The sequence below is a fragment of the Biomphalaria glabrata genome, chromosome 3 (genome assembly GCF_947242115.1).
Source record: "Biomphalaria glabrata chromosome 3, xgBioGlab47.1, whole genome shotgun sequence".
Taxonomy (NCBI): domain Eukaryota; kingdom Metazoa; phylum Mollusca; class Gastropoda; family Planorbidae; genus Biomphalaria; species Biomphalaria glabrata.
Window position 1 is genome coordinate 34,693,506 of NC_074713.1, and position 22,354 is coordinate 34,715,859.

The window sequence follows — 22,354 nt, forward strand, 5'->3', positions numbered from 1 at the left end:
TCTTCATGTAGTGGAAAATTATGAATTTTTAGCTTATTTGGAATTCTGGTCAAATCTCCTACCCGAATTAATATAGAAACTACAAAAGTCTGGACTGCACACTGCACATACAGGAAGATGCTAAAGAAATTAAAACCCTTTCATGCTTTCTGCAATAAGGTGAGAAACGGACGACACTGATCACCCAATCCATCAAAAGAAGCTAAAGAAGGTGGTGAATGCTATGAATTTCCTGTAAGCAAAACAACCAGAAGACAGAAAAGACTTGATTGGGTGTTGAGTTCTGGAGTAGGACTGTCAATAGAACTGCAATTTAAAAGTGTTGCGACAAAGTTCTGGACAGACTTCATATGGAGATGAAAGACAGATTCCGAAGGCTGGAAAACCACGTGGACACCTTTGGGTTTCTTTTTGAACCAAGACTGCTGTTGATGTCTATGGAGGATGACAAGCTGATGAAAACATGTTCCTTTTTCCTGTTTGTATAATGAAATACAGTCAAATCGCTTGTTCAATGATGTCATTCATGCACGAGCACTTTTCATCAACAATTACCACAATCACCTGACCTCAAATGGTAATAATGTGTGCTCAAAGCCTGCGACCTGAACCTAAATAGGAATATCGCTAACTGAGAGCGACTAAGGCCACTTCCATTGTGAGAGATCATTCTCAAAAATTCAGTATTTGAGCTTTTTGTTTTGGTTAAAATTCGACTTATTTTTATTAAATGAAAGCTGACAATGCCGTTTTTTTTTTCATTGCGAGTAGGATTGGCGTTTTCAATATTGAATGACACCCCGAAAGACTAATTTGTCTGTTTTTAATGAGGTTTGCCTGAGTTTTCAGAAGATTTTAATAATTTCAGGAGATTTTAAAAACTTTTTCGTATATTTTGCAATTTCAGGAGAATTCGAGAAAACCTTTAATAATAAGTTAAAATGGTTTAATTTAATTATTTACACCTAGAATTCGAGGGGCCTATGAAAGTGCGGGGCCCACTGCTGCCGCATAGGTTGCAGTGGCCTTAGTCCGGCCCTGAATACTGATAATGAAGAATCATTGGAGAAATTATGAGACAAAAACATTTTATTTGTCTTCAGGTCCATGATGTTTCTGCTAGTTTATTTGTCAACGGTCCTGGCCCCAACTTTTCAGCAACAGTCACCATCAAACTTGTGAGTCCAGTTTCAGATATGGGCGGAATTTACTGGATTGGACAAAACAAAAATGGTAATCGAAATTATTATAAACTAAATATAGATAGATGTATCTAGTTGCCTCTATCGGCTCTATGTAGTTTAAATGTTACCGTATAATTAGTCAGATATTACAATTTACAATTGTTTCATCATTTATATTTCTTTCAACAAGTTGAGCATGTTTAAATGTTAGACTTTTATTTATGGAGAGCATGAGATCTACGATCTAGAGAAGAGGAAATCGAACCCATAATCTTATAAAATTCGGGTCGGGTTTGGTTTGGTTCGATAAAGAAAGAGTTCCTATAGTTCGGTTTCAGCTCCTTCAGATTTGAAGTTCGGGTTCAGGTTTAGTTTGATTTTATTGAAATTAAGCAATAGCAAAACTAATTAATAATTTAAGGTTCATTGCAACATATTGCTGAAAACACTGGAACTAGATATAAATAACACAAATAGCTGCAATCAACGTAGCAGCCTACACATAACATCGAACAGTAGGCTAAATGTGTTCACTAATAATGTGTTGTCGTACATAGATATAAGAAGCCGAATGTCAGTTTAATAATCATGACTACCCGTTGTTGTTTTTTTAGAAATGTTACAATATTTCTGGGCTTAGCCTAGTGTTGCGATCGCTGAAAATGTTCATTGACTCGCAGTATTTTTTGGCATTAAAATATGACGAGAAAACGTAGGCCAGGGCCAATGGATGATATTTATAATATTTAATAAACGTTGCTTTCTTTCAGCTCTAAATAAATCATAAAGTAGGCCAATTGATCTAAATCTAGTTTTTATTTTTTGTTTTTTCATAGACTATATATATAGTCTATGTTTTTTTTTTAAATCTCCTCTCCATTTTTTACATTAAAAATTCCAAAAGGACCCAAAATATTATATTAGAACTAGATCTACTAGAAGCACCAATCTGATTAGAACTTACCATGGGCGTAGCCGGGTTTTTGTTTTCGGAGGGGGGTTGGGGGGATTTTCTACCCCACCCCCGCCCCCTCTCCACCGCGAAAAAAATATTTCTATGTATGTTTGTGTGTGTGTACATCTTAATTACATTCTGACCCTTCATTCTTTCGGAAGACGTTTATTGTGCCCTAGAATAGGTTCTTAATCCTGGAGTTAGTGGAAAAATTGTTGACTCCCCGCCATTGCCAGCAAGGGGTTCTAGGGAGCGCTAGAAGCTCCGCCTACGCGGGGCGGAGCCCCGCAGCCAATCACTATTTTGGTATTGAAAGCCAACAAAATGCATATTCTGAGGTATCTACGGTGCATTTTTAGCGGTCCCCGAAAGGGGAAAAGACGCTATTAGTTTTGTGCGAAATGTCTGTCCGTCTGTCCGTCCGTCCCGTTTAGGTCTCGTAAACTAGAAAAGATATTGAAAATCGGACATCACAATATTTTAGACCATTCAAAGTTCTGATGCAACGGCTACTTTTTTTTTCTGAAAGCGAAAAATCTAATTTTTAAAATCAGTTATGCAAGCAGTTTTTTATGAGAAAAAGCTAATTAGTATGCATTACAAGTTAGACCTAATTTTAAAAGAATAGTAGGCCTAATCTTGTAAACTTCATTTTTGTGAACTTTTTTTATTGCGGAAATTTTTTTAAATTTTTTTTTTATTGAGGATTCGAATAAGAGATTGAGCCTTTTCAAAACAATTAGATCAATTATAAGACATCAGTTAGGCCATGGGAGGCGCGGTGGCTGAGCGGTAAAGCGTTTGGCTTCCAAACCGGGGGTCCCGGGTTCGAATCCTGGTGAAGACTGGGATTTTCAACTTTGGAATCTTTGGGCGCCTCTTAGTCCACTCAGCTCTAATGGGTACCTGACATTAGTTGGGGAAGAGTAACGGCGGTTGGTCGTTGTGCTGGCTACATTACACCCTCGTTAACCGTAGGCCACAAAAACAGATGAACTTTACATCATCTTCCCTATAGACCACAATGTCTGAAAGGGGAACTAGTCAGGCCAGGTTCACATCTAACTTTACATTCACTTTCACCTATCCTTTCATCTGCGGGACCGTTGGGGCACTACACAAGATCTGTTAACCTTCTTTCTCCATTCTTATCTCTCATTTGACTTTGATATAATTTCATTCGGATGTTCTTTCTGAAAATATTGAAGCCCGTCTGGGTGGACCACTTCGGGGGCCGATTTTGAGTTTGTGTTTCCACACAAACTGTCTTTTGTAACCTTGTTCTGCTATTAAAAAGTTTTATTTAAAAAACCTAATGTGCTATTCTTACTTACTTAGATCCTTCCGCACCGTCCGGCGCATTTGTCGTCAAGCTGTTTCCACAAACATCTGTCATTGGTAATGTTTGAAGACTATTCCCACCTGCTCTAAGGACCTCCATGAATGTGTGGAGCCAAGTTGTTGTCATCGCAACTCTTATTATGCGTAATTCATTTTGTCGGAGAACATGTCCCGCAAACCTCATTCGGCGCTCTGTCACAGTCTTACTAAGGGGTCGACTCCCAGTTTGGCATAAAATTTCCTTGATTTAGACCCGATCTCTATAACTGACTCCTAAAATCTGTCTTAGCCATCTTTGTTGAGCCACATTTAGTGTTGTTCAATTTCGGAAAATGACTATTCACTGAACTTTATTAATGGAGCTCCGCCACTGGTAGAAATGTGTAACCTCTCGTAAATACGCTCTTACAATTAGGTGACTGTAGTTTGCTTTAGATTTTATATCGAAAAGGGAACCCCCAACAGATGATTTTGACCACTTAGTGAGGTTGTGACAGAGCGTCGCATGAGGACATTTTCTCTGACAAAATTAATTACACATACCAAGAGTTGCGATGACATGGAGGCCATTACGAGGAAAGTGCAAACAGGGACATCCTCGTATAACTTGGCGCCACACTTTCATGGAGGACCTCAGAGCAGTGAACACCAGGTGGAAAGAGGCTTCAGACATTTTGGTGGAGACAGCTTGCTGCCCAATGGACCGAACGTCAGGGGAGGATCCAAGTCCTAAGTAAGTAAGCAGCAGATTAGATTTTTGAACTAAAATTTTTTAATAGCAGTATAATGCACTGTAGATACCTCAATGTGCATTTTTTTTGTTTTAAATACCGGAAATAGTGCCTGGCAACGGGCTCCGCCCCGAGCCCCTCTGGGAAAAGTTCACAGCTCTCCCCCAGACCCCCTTGCTGGCAAGGGCGGGTTGTCTACAGTTTTCTTTTTTACTAGCCCAGGAAGAACCTATTATAGGGTACGATCAACTTTCGAAAGAATGAAGGCTCAGAATGTAATAAAGATTAATTATGTACACACACACAACCACTATTAGCCCATATACCCCCCCCCCAATAAAAAACAGGGGGTGGAATTCCACCCGAAACCCTCCCCGAAAAAAATCCTGGCTACGCCCATGATACACATACATTATACATCTAGAATATATATATATATATATATATGTATATTATATGGGCCTATACAGATTTAGAGATGTGATGTGATGTGTATATTATATGGGCCTATACCAGGGGTGGGCAACCTTTTTGTATCGACGGCCGTATTAAAAAAGGTTTGGGAATGGCGGGCCGCTTACTAACTGTGTAGAATGTCTTTTAACTCATATGTACACTGATTTATATTCACGTTTCTTTCTTTTTTTCACACTCCGCGTTGAATTACAACAAGAATTAGCAATGTTTTAATTGCTGTTGTCTTTTTATTTCACAATACCCCCACAAATATACAGTTGTACTTAATGTGCAGGATTTTACTTTTTACACTCGTGCATAATGTTCCGGAACTGTGAAACTATCTTACTAGTTGTTACCCCTATGACTGCTGTCAAATTACAGTCAGTCAACATTGACCAGTGATTATACTTGTTTAGTTTCCGAAAAAAAAAAAAAGCTTGCTCACTAAATGAGACAATGTATGTTCCGGAAGTTAAATGTCGGGACGATCGAAACCTGCCCTTGTTGAGTATCATCAGATAATGCTGACCATTTCCTTCAATGGTGCATAATAAATCAAGAGACCCGAACAAGACTCTCCAAAGACTATTCGGAGAACTGCCTGATCTGGAAACCACTACGCGGTTCATCTCAGATATAGGATTATTGATCTGAACCCTCCAACATGTAAAATGAGAAGAAGAAGAACAGATGTATGTGAACCCAAATAGTGTGAACAGCAGTAATTTTTTTTAAAAGTGTGGAAATGTAGCTTCTGGCACCCATAAGACTCCCGTGGTAGTACTGACTGGAATTTCGCTTTGCTTGGAGTTATGTCCTTTAAAATTGGAGCTGACTCAGCTTCTGCGATAAATGGTGAGCTGATGGTATTGAAAACTGGTTCTTGTCGTCTTAAAATTTGCTTTTATAAATGGCACAAATAAAGAATCTTAATAAGTGTTGTAATCATTTCACTAGCAATAGTTTCACCTTTCAGCAAATGAAAATGACAAAAACTATTTTCTTTTGCTTGCCTGTAGAATTGGGAAAGCCTTGTTTGAAAAGATTTAACTTGCATTTACATTGCATATGTACACAACCAATTGCAAAATTAATTATGTAAAAAAAAACAACAACATGAAATCTGTCTTCCACTCTTCGTTAGAAATATTGGTAACAAAGTCACAGTCAATGTCCTTCAAGTAGCATAACATTTTCTTCCATGAGACTTGTTATTCTTCTCATTTGCTTTGCCCATGCTAAGCTAGCGGATAAATCGGAGCTACCCGAGGTTAACACCCCTAACTCTAATAGGTTTACTCATGCTATAGATATGGGCATGCAGAAATTTCATGCAGCTTTATGCAAACTTTCCTGTTTAGAGTTTATGGTTGGGATATTTTTTATTAAAAAAAAATATTTTTCTGTCAAAGATCGAGCTCCATCAGTTGTTACACTTGCCATCTTGTTCCAAGCCTACCCAACACTCAGAGATTGTGTCTTGAATTGAGTGTATAACCTATAAGCTTAATCTTTGTTTACTTAAAACATTTTATATTGAGACAGTTTTAATAAATTATATAGATATTAATTTTATATTTGCATTTTTATATGTATATACTGTACGTGGGCACACCTGATTTCTGTAGGTGTCGGCGGGCCGCATAAAACACTTCGACGGGCCGCATGTGGCCCACGGGCCGTAATTTGCCCACCCCTGGCCTATACAGATTTAGAGATGTGATGTAATGAACACTTATGTATAAAATATTTTCGCTATTTTTCTACATTATAATTACAGATCTATAAAGCGAAAACTAATGTGTAGATAACTCTGTTGTCTTTTTAAAATTACGCCATAAATTACAAATAAAAGTAATTAATAAAGAATCTTAATCTAGACCTAGATTTACTAGATCTAGATGATTCGTAGATCTACATCTAGATTCTATTAAAAAAAGAGGTAATAGGCGATATTATGCCGCCCACGCCTGATCCGGTTCTTTCTGTGGTCCTACCGTAGACCATAGGCTCATAAACCTACCCTCCAAAGCTGTACCATCGCAAATTAATATTAAGCCAAAAAAAAAATATTTAGTTTTTACGGCTCCTTATTATTGCTGTAATAGAGGCAACGCCATATTGTTATGATGTTCTGGAGAGGAAGTAAAGAAAAAAATGTCACTGAACTATATATCGTTTGGAGCACTATATTATAGTTTAGGATTAGGTTTAGTAGGATCAAAATAAAAGGTTTACTGCTAGGTTTAGGGTTAGGTTTAGAATAAGAATTAGGTATAGAATAAGGGTTAGGTTTAGAATTAGGTTTAGGGTTAGTATTTAGGTTTAGTACTAGGTTTAGGGAATTAAGTTTAGGGTTAGGTTTAGAATTTAGGTTTAGGGATAGGGTTAGTGCTAGGTTTAGGGTATTAGGTTTAGTATTGTTAGTGCTAGGTTTAGGGTTAGGTTTAGGGTTAGTGCTAGGGTTAGGTTTAGTATTTAGGTTTAGGGTTAGTGCTAGGTTTAGGGATAGTGTTAGTGCTAGGTTTAGGGTTAGGTTTAGTATTTAGGTTTAGGGTTAGTGCTAGGTTTAGGGTTAGGTTTAGGGTTAGTGCTAGGTTTAGGGTTAGATTTAAGGTTAGGGTTAGGTTTCACTAAACCTAACCCTAAGTTAGGTTTCACTAAACCTAACCCTAACCCCAAACCCCTAACCCTAAACCTAGCAGTAAACCTAACCCTAATTCTAAACCTAATCTTAAACCTAGCACTAAACCTAACCCTAAACCTAATTCTAACCCTAACCCTAATTCTAACCCTAACCCTAATTCTAACCCTAAACCTAATTCTAAACCTAATAATCTAATTCTAACCCTAACCTTAATTCTAAACCTAATCCTAACCCTAAACGTAATTCTAACCCTAACCCTAATTCTAAACCTAATCCTAAACCTAACCCTAAACCTAATTCTAACCCTAACCCTAAAACTAGCACTAAATCTAAATTTTGATCATACTAAATTCCATCAAAATAATATATAGTTCAGTGATACTTGCTCTTAGTTTATTGTTTTTTAAACTTCTGGGATGGAGAGTTACATCCTCTTAAGAACGTAGTAAACAAAATGGCGTATTTTTCATTACAACAATGATAAAAGAACTTGAAAACTAAATTTTTTTTTTCGGCTTAATATTAATTTGCGATGGTACAGCTTTGGAGGGTAGGTTTAGGAGCTTATTGTCTACAGTAAGACCACAGAAAGAACCGGATCAGGCGTGGGCGGCATAATATCGCCTATTACCAAAAAAGAAAAGGTAAAAATTAGTGTTTTCTCAAAACCAAAAAATTCTCGACCTGCATGGTGACATGTTGATCTATGCACTACTGACTACGCAAAACAGCAGGGTTTCTCAACTTTCTGTCCAACACTAAAACTTAAAACTTTTACTTTTTACAATTTTAGTGGTGACTTTTAGTTTTACTTTACTTTAGTTTTAGTTTTGCAAGAGACTGAACTTGGCTGAAACTGAAGAGAGAGGGATTTGAATTGACTCAATAAACTCAAATTGAGTCTCTCAGACTCAAGTTTCAGTCAAGTTCTCATACAAAATGAAAAAGACAAATGGGTTGAAATGGAGTGAAATTAAAACAATGAATGACACAAAACGTACATACACTGATACACCTTGTAGATCTTTTTTTTTTTTCGAGATGATAGATCTATATAATTATAAATGCAACACTAGGTCACTAGGCACTCATTTTTTAATAAAACAAAATGGTAAAAAATAAATAGATCTAGGCTCTAGGCTACAACAAATTTATGAAATTAGGGAAAGAACTTTCAATAAGGGACTGTCCTAAACCCTCATGCTTGACAACTCAGCCTAGCACTGCAGCAGTAGCTCTGGCAGCAGCACAGCACAAAGCACCCATTACACCACAGCTACATTAGATTTGGATGAAGTCTGCTCTGATCCATTTATTCCATTGTCAGTCATGGTGCCCCAGTCGTTGCCAAGAAGTACACTGTGTATATTTATCAAGCTTGGTTGTTTTTGTGTGTTGTGTTTTTATATGTTGTATTATGTTGTTTGCGATTGTGTCTACATTGATTTGTTCCATTAGTAATGCTGAAGTGGGCTATTGTAGTCTGACTGAATTTCCATTTGTTTGAACCAATAAAATAATCTTAATCTATTTTAATTAAACACTTTGTAAAATATTTTTGTAATTATCTAAACTAGGTACATTCCGCTTTACTGGAAGAATCCAAGATCTTTATATTTATACTGTTGCAATATCAAACAGGTGAGATGTAGTATAGTTTAACTTCATTTGAAAGTTAACAATAGCATAAATTTGTTAAGTTTGCTTAAAAATCATCTTGATATTAGTTATTGTCTCTAAGTTTTTAAAAATTTAAGTTTTAACCATGATTCAACTTCGATATTGATTGATATTTCAAAGAGTATTGAGGGGAAACTTTTCCTGGCTTCCATGTGGTGCTAACATAGGCTAACATGTTAAAAAAATATTTCATCCAGTGTGCTTCCAAAGCACATTATAGTGAACAAGCATAGCACATGTAAAGTATGTCATGTAAGAACCGGTCTACTTAACCATGCAAACTGCTTCACCTTTTTTTTTCCCTTCTGGACATAGAGATCGGTGAAGAGCTAATCTCTTATTCCTGGCCTTCCATTCAGAAATGGAAAAAGACTGACCTAACTGTGCAACCTTTTGCAGTTAGTGAACCATTGGTTGAATGAAACTTCATAGTTCAATAAGAAAGGATAGCTTCAACAGAGTGCTTTTGTTATAAGAAGTTAAACTCTAAGGAATATAAAAGAGCTACATTTGATAATCAAGTACATGAAGTCACTCATTAATATATATGCACATATATAATATGTATATGTGAACTAAACACACAAGTATTGTTTGACTACAACAATTTTACTGGACTGGCAGAATTTTGTATGGACCTTTTTATTTTATGTATAAAAATACAGCTCTATAGACTGTGAGCTTGTGTAGTATTTGTAAATTGAAGCCAAGAACATTACATATAATACATATATGTAAAATACGACCTTCTTTTATTTTTGGGCAGAGAGATAGCACAGTTGTTCTCAGGCTCATTTCCAGCAGTTAGAATTCAGTCAGAATGTAGATGTCCAAGTTCTTATCCTAGAGAAAAACCTGCTCAGACACAATACTGTATAAAGAATGGCGATCGAGCTGATACAAATGATCAGACCTTAAGAATATCAAGGGATGCCCATCCCTTAGAATATGCTAATGATGGGGATAGTAACAGTGTGTGGATATCAAGTTATCAAAACAAAGTAGATATTGATGTGGATCTTGGTGACCAATATCAGGTTTGTATTTTGGTATTACATATCATTACATATCAGTCTTATCATTTTTTAAAGTCTATCTCATTGATCATCAGCTCATAATTTTCCACAACACTACTTAGCATGGTGGCAGAGTGGTGCAGTGTTCAACTTCTAAACTGAGAGTCTCAAGTTCAAATCCACTGTAAGGTTCAAGATTTTATGATAGCTCTTGAGTCCTTAACCAAGTAATAAGTTCTTGATATTTGAGAAATTAAAGATAATTGGTCGTTGCACTGGCCAAATGACATCTTTATTAATTACTGACCATTGAAAATGATCTTCTGCCCCATAGACTATTAGGAGCATTTTACTTTACTTTCTTACAAGTTCAATGTTGTGAATCAGAGGGATAGTTTATCTCCTAAATAAGCTTATTGAACGTTTTAAAGTTATAGTATAGTTTGAAGCTGTAACTCTTAACTTTACTTGATTTTTATTTTTATTAAATTCAAAATTATCTTTTTTTATTTAGGTGTTCTATGTGGTCTTGCAGTTTTACAGTCCCTTTCCTAAGGCAGTGACCATCTTCAGACAAAAAAATGACACATCTGGTTTTGAAGCCTGGCAGTATTATGCTGATGATTGTAGCAGATTTGGATTAGTCAACAATGGGGGCTTGCCTTCCCCAGACAGTGTCAATTGTTTACAGTTTGGAACGTAAGGAATTGTCATCAGTAAAATATGGGAGTCAACTTTTTGTAGAATTTGTTTTGCACTAAGCCATCATGCATGGGTTTGAATATTGGTGAAAACCTGTATTTTTATGTAGGCCCAACCAACATTCCTGGCTCCCTTCAAATGTTGACCACATTATAGTTTGGTACAAAAATAAAAATGTATTGTCTTTGAGGCTGAAATAAGACAATTCAGCATTTTTGATGTCTGTGAAGACCCACAAAACTATTAGATACGAGAATAAGATATCAAAAAAGAAATTAACTTTTTAACTATGTAAAACTTTCTTATCATATTGCAGACATGTATTAGCAATCTAATGTAATTTAGGACTGTATTTTTTTAATACTTAATATGCCAATAGAAAAAAAAAGTTCATAACAAAAGAATCATAAATAACAATTAAACTACAATAGATATTTAGATAGCAGCCTTCAGATTTTGATTAGAGACTTTTTCTAAGAGCTTAATGTAAGTTAAGTTGAGTGTCTACTATTGTGTGCTGATTTTTGTTATTTAATATTGTAAACTTATAGTGCTGAATTAATATAAGCTCTGAATATTGATTGAAGGCCTTATCAATGTCACTGATATTTTCAGTAATGGAGGAATTGTGCCCTACTCACTTGGAAATATAACTCTGAATCTGTTGGCACTCACACCTGTTGCTAGGCCAGGGAGCAGTGATTTTTACAACACACCTGAACTTCAAGACTTTGTTAAGTCAACCAAAGTGAGAGTAAGGCTTGAGGATCACTATGACTATGTCACTAATGTCCGACACATGTACTATGCTTTGTATGAGCTTATTATTACAGCTTGGTAGGTTTTATGTTTTTTTTTTTTTTTATAAATTTTTTTTTTCCATTGTGCCTCCTATTCTCTTTCCTTCTTTATTTTCTTTACCCTGCCCCTTCTTTCTGTCTGATAGAAAGGTTTGTACACATTATTTCTCCCACACCTATTCTCAGATCAAGTTGAAAGAGACATGAATCCAAAAAAAATTAATCAGGTTATTACTGGTAATTAATTATTTGATTTGATACCAACAAGGGAAATTAATCCTTCAGTATTCACGATATGGCTAAATAATTGTTAATTGAACACGCTATTTCTCCTAAGCCATTCTTGGATCAAGTTGAAATTTAAAAACAATATTTATTTACCTAACAAAACATGAATCAATAAAAAAATCAACCAATTAGCTCATTAATTATTGGTAATTTATTAACATCATAATAGAGAGATACAGTTGTAATTGCAGAGTTCTCTCCCTTTAAAAAAAAACAAAACCGGATTTTTTTATATTTTGCTTGTTTGTATACTTTCTTTTGCTTGTTTACTTTTGTTCATTTCCCTAGTTTACTTGCTCTCTTATTTTCCCTTAATTTTTACTTTATTTCCCATTTACATTCCCTTATTTCCCTTAGTGTATATTACTTTCTTTTATTATTTTATTCTCTAGTTTGAGTTCAAGTCATTCACCTTTTTGTTTTGCTTTATTCAATTCTATATGTGTTACTTTAAGTTTGATTGTTGTTTCTATAAGGTGTGACTGCAATGGCCATGCATCTCAGTGTAATATGACCAGATTACCTTATGTCTGTCAGTGTCAACCAGAAAGTTATACAGAAGGAAATAAGGTAAGTATAGGCACAATAAATTAATAATAATGGTATTCTAAAAAAATGTTTCTTTATATTTATTACTAGCTGAATATGACAAGCAGCTTGCAGGCTTTAGTTTGTTCATCACTAATCTAGTGATTAAGATCCATATCAAACTTGGCAAGATGTTCCCTTAACACTTTTTAATTTTTAATGAAAATAGGGTTTACCCATTTAGATCACATATTTTTTATCTAGGATTGTTTTTCTATTTATCATCTCTTTCACTTGATGTTCTAGTGTGAACGTTGTAAGCCTCTCTACAACAACAAACCTTTTCGTAAAGGTGACCATCTCCAGGACTATCCCTGCCAGCCTTGTGTCTGCAATGGACATGCAGATAGCTGTGTCTACAATGCCACCCTTGACCCTTACCCCCAGAGCCCTGTCCAGGGAGGTGGAGGTGTCTGTGTCAACTGTCAGCATTTCACCACTGGCATATACTGTGAGACTTGCCTTGACTTCTACTACAGGCCATATGGAGTGAGTCTGTATGACCCTAATGTGTGCCAACCTTGTGACTGTTATTTGCCAGGACTGAAGAACATCTCAGTTGTAAACTGTGCCCAGGTAAGAGAGCTCCTACGCACACATTCTTTTAGGGACACTTTGTTGGTTTTATTGACAGTAGTTTGTTTGCAGGTATCTTTGCTGAAGTAAAGCTTTGGAAAGGAAAACAATTTTTGGAAAGTTTGCTTTGAAAAATAGTTGATATAAAATACTATCCCATTCAACAGAAATCTACTTTGAAAATGATGTGGTTTTCTTCATTATTATTATTACTACTACTACTACTAATATTATTTTAACAATTGACATGGCAAAAATGTTTATGAAACAAACAACAAGAGTCTATTATTTTAGGAATAACTCCAAAGATCTGACTAAATTAGGCAAAGGTTACTGTTAAAATGTTTTGTTTTTATTAACTAGGTCGGAGGTCAGTGCTTTTGTAAGACAAATGTTGAAGGTCGTAGGTGTGATGTATGTAAGCCAGGTTTTTACAATCTCACAGACTCTAATCCTGATGGCTGCTTACCATGCAACTGTAGTGCTTGGGGAGTTAACAATGGCAATGTGACCTGTGATCAGACAACTGGTCAATGTTTGTGTAAACAGAATGTAAGAGGTATGGTTAGTTTATTTAGGGATTAATGAATGGGATAATGATAAACACCCATAATTATTAGTGAAAGCTAAGTGCTAAGCGATAACATTAAACCTTTATTATTGTATTTTTTTTTTTTAGTTTGAAGGAATTCTAATGATGTGAATAGCTGCCATTTTGTTTTCTGTAATTCAGTTTCTGTTAAGCTCAGTCCATTTTTTGTCTAGTTAAAATAATGATTGTCTAGTTTTGTATTCAAACATGTAGTTAATAGTTGGGCATCAGCAAGCTGTACCCCTAAACCGCACTTCTAATAAATACATATTTCATGATGATAAAACTAATTATTTGGTTTGAGTATAACTATCACTCATATAAATTCTTAGATGTTGAAGTATGTAATTTTTGTAAATAGGTGTTCATTGTGATGAATGCCAGTTTGGCTCATACAATCTGTCAGCTGTTAACCCTCAAGGATGTACACCCTGTGACTGCAACCCTTTTGGCTCCACAACAACCAACTGTAACACACTGAGTGGTCAGTGTCTGTGCAAGGACAAGGTGGAAGGGACAAAGTGTGATCGTTGCAAAGATGGCTTCTTTAACTTTACAAGTGGCTGTGTCCCTTGCAATTGTAACTTGCTTGGCACAGAGGCTGGCACAGTGTGTAACAAGACAAATGGTCAGTGTACATGCAAGAGGAATGTTATAGGTAATGATCATGGTTTGGATACTAATTTTGTTTATTTTTTTTATAACATTATGCAATCAAAGCCTCTTTTTTAACCTTTTTTTTTTTTTCTGAAGTATAAATTGAATAGACTTTTCATTATTATAATTTTTTATTGTTTTGCTTTAGATGTATTTTCTTTTATCTACATTTTTGATATTGTTTACTAGATTTCACCAACTTATACAGATGTGTGTGTATATTCTAGCTTGACAAAATCTACTTTATTATGCACAATCTTCTTTATATATGAAGACATAAAGGCTTGCTTTTGAGATGGATAGTTAAAGATCCATTATAATTAGTACATGGCATAAATATACTTAAGCATTTATTGGTCCACTTGCTGAGATTGGGATTGGCCAAAAAATTAGCATAATTTTGCTTGTCCTTTAGGGTCTTCAACTAAATGAAACCAAGTAAGGTCTTACCTACTGTTAAATATTGTCTTAATTCCCAGTAACGCAATAAATAAACAACTTGATAAGATTGTCAAGGTGGAAGTCACTAATTTATTATATTGAATGACCACACCTTGTGCACCATATCAACACCTACTTAAAAAAAACAACAACTCAGACAGATTATTTCTTTTATAGCATTGTCAGTTGTTATCAAGTCATATCAAACAAAAGTAAAAATGTAAAAGGGAAAATAATTTTTTATCCATTTCTTAACAAGATATTTTATTGTAAATCATTTGTTATGATTCCTTTATTTAAGGTTTGGCATGCAATCAGTGTAAAGAGGGAACCTTCAGATTTGGTTCCTCTGTGGACTTTGGCTGCTCAGAGTGTACTTGCCTTTTGGAGGGAACAGTTAATGGAACAGGAAGGTGTGACACTTCTACTGGTACCTGTATATGTAAAACCAATGTTGAAGGTCTTCAGTGTGGTCAGTGCAAGGTCAACACTTGGGGGTTGAATGCCAGTGATGTCTTGGGATGTCAGCCATGTAACTGTGATGCAACTGGTAATATATGCATGACAAAATTTTTTCTTACTTACTTCTTAGTTAATCCTGTGTACTCCCAGGGGAACATAGGGCCGCAACCACACCTCTCCACCGAACTCAGCTTTCTTCATCTGCTCCCATGTCATTCCAGTACCCTCAGCTTCACTGATGACTGGCCTCTTCCAGGTTTGCTTGGTTCTGCCCACTTTCCTCTTTCCTTGTGGGTTCCAGTCAAGTGCCTGCCTTGCAACATTGGTAACTGGTTTTCGCAGGGTGTGTCCTATCCAGCTCCATTTTCGTTTTGTGATGTCTTGGGCTATGGGCTTTAGTCTAGTTCTCTCCCACAAATCGATAGTAGTTTTTTTTTCCTTCTACCTAATTCCTAATATCCAGCATAGGCATCTGTTTTCATTTTTCATTGAATAAAATTTCTCCTATAACTGATCATGTTTCTTGATTTTTCAATTTGATGCAATCAATTTTATTGGTTTCTGATTCCAAGCATATTTATTAGAAGTAAAAACGTAAGTTAAGCATGCAGACACACTTAAAAAGTATTTTATTATTGATTTTCTTTTCCATGCGATTTGCCTTTCTATTTGTTGTCAAGAAGAGATCTGAACATGGCATGCTTTGGCTCTATATGTTTCCAACACTCTTAAGAGGTTAAGGTTGACTGGTTTATTGAAATATGCCTCCACTCTGTTTTGTCAAGTTATGTTAGCAAATGATATCAATTAATACTGTGGCTGGCTTATTTATAGTATTTATGTTGTTTCACTAGAGCTGAATGATGAGGAATTTTTCACCTTTTTTTTTGGCAGTGAATTTCTTTCCCATTCTAGCTAATCAAATTCATTATACTTGTAAGAGAGTACATTTTTTTATAAAAGAAATAATTATAAGGCTTATATTGATAAGAATTAATTAGGCTTGTTTTTGAGTCCCAAGATTTAGGAAGAATGCAGTACTTCACTTTGACCCATATATTTGCCACATTCAATACAGACAAAGCATAAGTGATACTAAAAAAATAATGCATTAAAGTAAAAATTGTATAAATCCTAGTTGTTAAGTATGATATTCAATGTAAGGCTGTAACAATGAACTTATTGAAATATGTCTCGATCACTATTTTCTTTACAAGAAACTTAGACTTAGGTCCTCCCGTTCCATACGAAGCATTGGGCAGCAAGCTGTCTCCATAAAGATCTGTCATTGGCAATGTCTGAAGCCTCCTCCCACCTGGTGTCCACTGTTCTGAGGTCCTCCATGAAGGTGTGGTGCCAGGTAATACGAGGACGTCCCTGTTTGCGCTTTCCTCGTATTGGCCTCCATGTCAATGCAACTCTTGGTATACGAAGTTCATTTTGTCGTAGAACATGTCCCGCAAACCTCATGCGACGCTCTGTCACAACCTCACTAAGTGTTTGACTCCCAGTTCGGCAAAGGAACACATAGGCTATAATTGCAATTATTCCTTTCTCTTGTGAACCAATAGTATATAATATATAAGTGAGTACAATTTTAAAGTAAGCCAAGTGACATTGTACCAGTTGCCTGGTAACCATTGGTTGGCAACTAAGTCTCCTTAAATACCAATTCCAGCCATTACTTTTGATAGTTTGTATCTGTTATGTGCAGATGAGACTCTTAATCATACAATAACAGACTCATATATGGTAGATTATGATGACTTTAATCTTGAGTCACAATTAATAATATTTCAATAATAACTTTGATTAAATTACTCCATTTTCAGATTCCATCATATCTACCCTTTCAACACACATTCGCACCATTCCACATTCACACTATGCTGTGCACGTAACAGTATCACTATGATACTTTATCAATCAGTTATATTACTCCAAAATTAAATTTATACTTATTGTTTTTAAATCTGCTTTACTACCTTTTTGTAATTATGCATATCCTACAAATGCTACATTTTGTGTCTCTTTCCAGGCACATTGTTGGGTAATTCATCAGTGTGTGACTCCAATACAGGTCAATGTGCTTGTCTTAGTAACCGACAAGGTAGAAGGTGTGACACTTGTGCCAGAGGTAGGAAACTTCTGTAGGCATTAATTTTATGTAGATATGGCTTTGGGTTTTTATTCTTTGGTATCTGGTGTTGGCATGGATGGTGAAACTACAAGACACTCAACAGAGTCCGTTGTAAGCAGATGAATATTCAATACAAAATAAAATAACATGATATCTATATATCCATGTAGGCCAGGGGTGGGCAAATTACGGAACACGGGCCACATGCAGCCCGCCGAGGTGTTTTATGCGGCCCGCCGACACCTACAGAAATCAGGTGTGCCCACAGTACATAGATATAAAAATGCAAATATAAAAAAAATATCTATATAAATTCTTGAAACTGTCTCATTATAAAAAGTTTTAAGTAAACGAAGATTATGCTTATTGGCTATACATCAATACACTCAATTCAAGACACAATGTCTGAGTGTTGGGTAGGCTTGGAACATGATGGCAAGTGTAACAACTGATGGAGCTCTATCTTTGACTGAGAACCATAAACTTGAAACAGGAAAGTTTGAACAAAGCTACATATAATTTAAATATTTCATAGTGGTATAATCTACTAAAGCTAGGGGAATTAATCATGGGTAGTTCTGATTTAAAAATAATTAATCCAATGTATGCGCTAGCCTAGCATGGGCAAGGCAAAGAAGAAGAATATAAAATCTCAAGGATGAAACAGTAATGTTACTTGAAGGACATAGACTGTGACCTTGTTACCAATATTTCTAATGAAGAGTGGAAGACAAAATTTCATGTCTCTTATAGTCACTATTGCAATTGATTGTTTACATATGAAATGCCAATGCATGTTAAATCTTTTCAAAACAGGCCATTCCATTTCTACAGGCAAGAAAGAAAAAAAAAAGTTTTTGTCATTTTCCTTTGCTGAAAGGTGAAAATATCCTTAGTGAAATGATTAAAAGTACAACACTTATTAAGAGAAGCCGATTCAGCTCCAGAGGACATAACTCAAAGCAAAGAGAAGTTCCAGTCAGTATCACCACAGGGAGTTTTATGGGTGCCAGAAGCTGTATTTCCACACTTAAAAAAACGTTGCTGCTGTTCACACTATTTGGGTACACATACATCAGTTCTTCTTCGTTCTCATTTTACATCTTGAAGAGTTCAGATCAGTAATCCTATATCTGAGATGAACCGCGTAGTGGTTTCCAGATCAGGCAGTTCTCCGTTAGTCTTTGGAGAGTCTTGTTCAGGTCCCTTGATTTAGTAAGCACCATTGAAGGACATGGTCAGCATTCTCTGGTGATGCTCCACAAGGTCAGGCTTCGCTCGTCCGGACATTTAACTTCCGGAACATAAATTGTCTCATTCAGTGTGCAAGTATTTTTTATGGAAACTAAACAAGTATAATCACAGGTCAATGTTGACTGACTGTAATTTGACAGCAGTCACAGGGGTAACAACTAGTAAGATAGTTTCACAGTTAAGAAACATTATGCATTATGTGTAAAAAGTAAAATACTGCACATGAAGTACAACTGTATAGTTGTGGGGATATTGTGATATAAAAAGACAACAGCAATTTAAAAATTTCGTAATACAGTGTATATATCAATTTAAAGACATTCTACACAGCAAGCTTATTTTTCTTAGATATATATGCGGCTCGCCATTCCCCAACTTTTTTTAATGCGGCCCTTGATGAAGAAATGTTGCCCACCCCTGATGTAGGCACATGTTTTTTTTTACAAATCCTACTCTCCATCTACTCTCTACCCAAACCAAAATGCACCTCTTCTCTTCACATAATTACCCATAGTCCCTTTTACTGTACATAGTTTTCTTATAACTTGTGTCATCTATGTGATGATTCTACTCGTAGCAATTTCTTCATCAGTCACCATCTATTTTAAGATAAGATAAGATAACTTTATTGATCCAAACAAATGGAAATTCAGTTTGACTACAACTGACAACCTCAGCGTAACTACTGTACAATAACAATATAGATGCATGATATACATGCACATATGAACAACATTCACACATGAAACAAAAAAACATAGACACTCATAACCAGCGCTTATAAATAGACTTCTATGTACTTCTTGATGATGACAGAATGTTAATTTTTAATGTTGGTCATCCAGGGTCTATTATTACTGAATGTTTTTAATTTTAAAACTGCCCCAAAAATTTTGAGGAGGAGACTGCTACTTTTGAAACTCAGAAACCATCATTTATTTCATATTTTTATTTTCCGGTAGGTTTTTACGTCAATCCTAATGGTGGCTGCCTGACTTGTCCTTGCTACACTCAGGGAACTCTCCAGGGAACCTATTGTAATTCTGTCACTGGTCAGTGTGAGTGTAAAGAAGAATTTGGTGTGGGCGGACTGCAATGCAACCAATGTTTGCCAACCTTCTTTGCTTTTGATTCCAGACTTGGATTGTAAGTATCTCTTTAGTACTTTCACAATTTAATTAGTATTCTGTTTACTTATTTAACAACCCATAAACTTTTGTTGATTGCCTTTTATTCAAAGCTTTAATAAGAAGCATAGTCATACTATGTAACTCATTATATCTAGGATATATAATAGGAAACAAAACGATTTTTTTGTACAAATTGTAAAATTAATTTTAAGTATTAAGTAATTTAAAACAAGTATTTTTTACAAATACCTAAAAGTTTTAATATTTGTTTTAATACACTAGATTTACCACCAAGATATTTAATATCTGATAATCTAACATAGTTCTAATCTTAGCATCATAAGTTATTTTTTGGCACAAAATTACCTCCACCCCGACCCCCTAGTAAGACAAAGAAAATAACTCAAAATTTGAGTCTGTCCGTATTTCTCAAATTGGTAATTTGGTCCAAAAATATGATGTTTTACTAGATGTAACATCATGTGTTGTGTCTTTACCTTACAGCTGTACAGCTTGTAACTGTTTACCAGCTGGTAGTTTAAACATTACTTGTAACCCAACTACTGGACAATGTCAGTGTAAGCCACTGGTGGAAGGTTTAGCTTGTGACAGATGTAAAAATGGTTCAAGTCTAATGGATGCCAACAATCCATTTGGGTGCAGTACTAGTATGTAAAAACATGTTTCTGTTTATCATTTCTTGGTGTTTATTGTATTCTAGCTGATTAAATATAAATGTTTAAGCAAGTGTATTCATTGGTCATCATTTTTTGTGTTGAATCACAGGTTTAAACTTTGAACATCTAGTACTAAGTTATTTAGTTTGTACATCTAGTACTAAGTAATTTAGTTTGAACATCTAGTTCTAAGTTATTTAGTCTGTACATGTAGTACTAAGTTATTTAGTTTGTATATCTAGTACTCAGTTATTTAGTTTGTACATCTAGTACTCAGTTATTTAGTTTATACATCTAGTGCTCAGTTATTTAGTTTGTACATCTAGTACTAAATTATTAGTTTGTACTTCTAGTACTAAATTATTAGTTTGTACATCTAGTACTAAATTATTAGTTTGTACTTCTAGTACTAAATTATTTAGTTTGTATATCAAGTACTCAGTTATTTAGTTTGTACATCTAGTACTAAATTATTAGTTTGTACTTCTAGTACTAAATTATTTAGTTTGTATATCAAGTACTCAGTTATTTAGTTTGTACATCTAGTAGGCTATTTAGTTTGGAGTTCTATTACTAAGTTATTTAGTTTGTACACCTATTTCAATGTTTTATGAACTATAAAATAGAAAATATTTATCTATTTATCTGTTTATCATTAAAAAAGTAATTAATGAGTTTTCATACACATTTAATAAATTGAAAATTAAAAAAAAAATCTTTCAGCTCCTTCACAACTCCCACAGCCAGACCTAATTAACAGAACATCAACATCCTTCCTTCTGTCTTGGAAAAGACCAGACTATCCGAATGGAGTTATCTTAAGATACAGCATTTATCGTAATAATTCAGTTGTTGGTAATACACTGCCTAATGGTAAGATTTTAAGGCACACAACTTTAGTAGAGTTAATTTAATAATTCACATTATTACAGATTTATTTTTTAGGGTGTATGCCCTAGTGAAAATTTTTTTTCTTTGTTTTGCTATTTGGTTTAATGTTAATGGGTCCTTTCTTAAAACAAATATTGGCCTAATACTAATATAGTGTAAGTAAATGTATGTTTTATCATTAAGTAGATTTAACAAATGTATTGTTATGTAAGCTAGAATATAGTTGGCATCATTACCTACTTGCACAATCCATGGTGCATTTTGGGTTATAAAGTTCAAAATAATAGTTTTGTTATGGTTATTACTGAGTCATTAATTTGATTTGTTTATAAAAAAAATCGTCCAATAAACTCTTTTAAAACTAATGCATTTTTTATTTGAAACAACAAAATATGAAATTGCTAATGTTTTGTTTTATTACTTTCTCAGTAACAAACTTTTTAGATTCCAATCTTCAACCCTTTACTTTTTACAACTATTTTGTTGAAGTCATGAATGCCTTTGGTTCATCAAGAAGTCCTCAAATAACTTTTCAAACACTTCCTGGCAATCCTAGCAATGACATGAATTTAACGGTTTGTTTACTTTACAATCATGCAACCTATATCTACATTACTTAATTCTATGTGTCCTCATCATTGATTACCATCACCTTTGTCTTAAATGATGAGTGAATTATTATAGAAGCCAAGTCTTAGCTGTATTGCCTTAGAAAGTGGAACTTGCATTGAACTTCTCTTCAGCTTGTGTATTTCCATGAGTAATGTATTTATTTAGTGAGAAAGACATGCTATGATTTGTAATGTTATATGTAAACAAAGAAATAATGTAAATAATTTATTCAGGGGAGCTAATTGGTCCATTACTAGAAGTTACCCTTTCAGATGAAGTAGAGCTAATTTTTCTCCTAATATAATTCCACAAGCTGTGACTAATGGTAGTTCTACCAATGTGACAGGTGACAGACATTAGAGCCAGAAGTGCTTTCTGTACTTGGACCCCACCAACCAACCTGAATGGTCCACTGTTGAAATACAACATTATTTCAGTGATGCTTGCTAGCAATACAACTAGAGTAGAATGGGAGGGAAACAGTACTTCAGTAAGTTCTAAACACATAATGAAATTATTCTCTGTATAAAT

General features: G+C 34.9%; 1 protein-coding gene across 1 annotated transcript in view; it reads left to right on the forward strand.

Moving 5' to 3' along the window:
* Window positions 1-22,354, forward strand: part of LOC106057012 (usherin-like) — a 77,747-nt gene that overhangs the window by 1,759 nt on the left and 53,634 nt on the right. Inside the window, exons 2-17 of the mRNA XM_056024697.1 lie at window positions 1,104-1,233; window positions 8,895-8,958; window positions 9,764-10,034; window positions 10,528-10,712; window positions 11,331-11,552; window positions 12,280-12,373; window positions 12,638-12,967; window positions 13,331-13,526; window positions 13,921-14,217; window positions 14,959-15,207; window positions 17,158-17,256; window positions 19,476-19,659; window positions 20,148-20,311; window positions 21,044-21,193; window positions 21,641-21,786; window positions 22,170-22,313. Of these exons, the coding sequence (XP_055880672.1) occupies window positions 1,197-1,233; window positions 8,895-8,958; window positions 9,764-10,034; window positions 10,528-10,712; window positions 11,331-11,552; window positions 12,280-12,373; window positions 12,638-12,967; window positions 13,331-13,526; window positions 13,921-14,217; window positions 14,959-15,207; window positions 17,158-17,256; window positions 19,476-19,659; window positions 20,148-20,311; window positions 21,044-21,193; window positions 21,641-21,786; window positions 22,170-22,313 (2,832 nt within the window). The 5' untranslated portion in view covers window positions 1,104-1,196. The remainder of the gene's footprint in view (window positions 1-1,103; window positions 1,234-8,894; window positions 8,959-9,763; window positions 10,035-10,527; window positions 10,713-11,330; window positions 11,553-12,279; window positions 12,374-12,637; window positions 12,968-13,330; window positions 13,527-13,920; window positions 14,218-14,958; window positions 15,208-17,157; window positions 17,257-19,475; window positions 19,660-20,147; window positions 20,312-21,043; window positions 21,194-21,640; window positions 21,787-22,169; window positions 22,314-22,354) is intronic.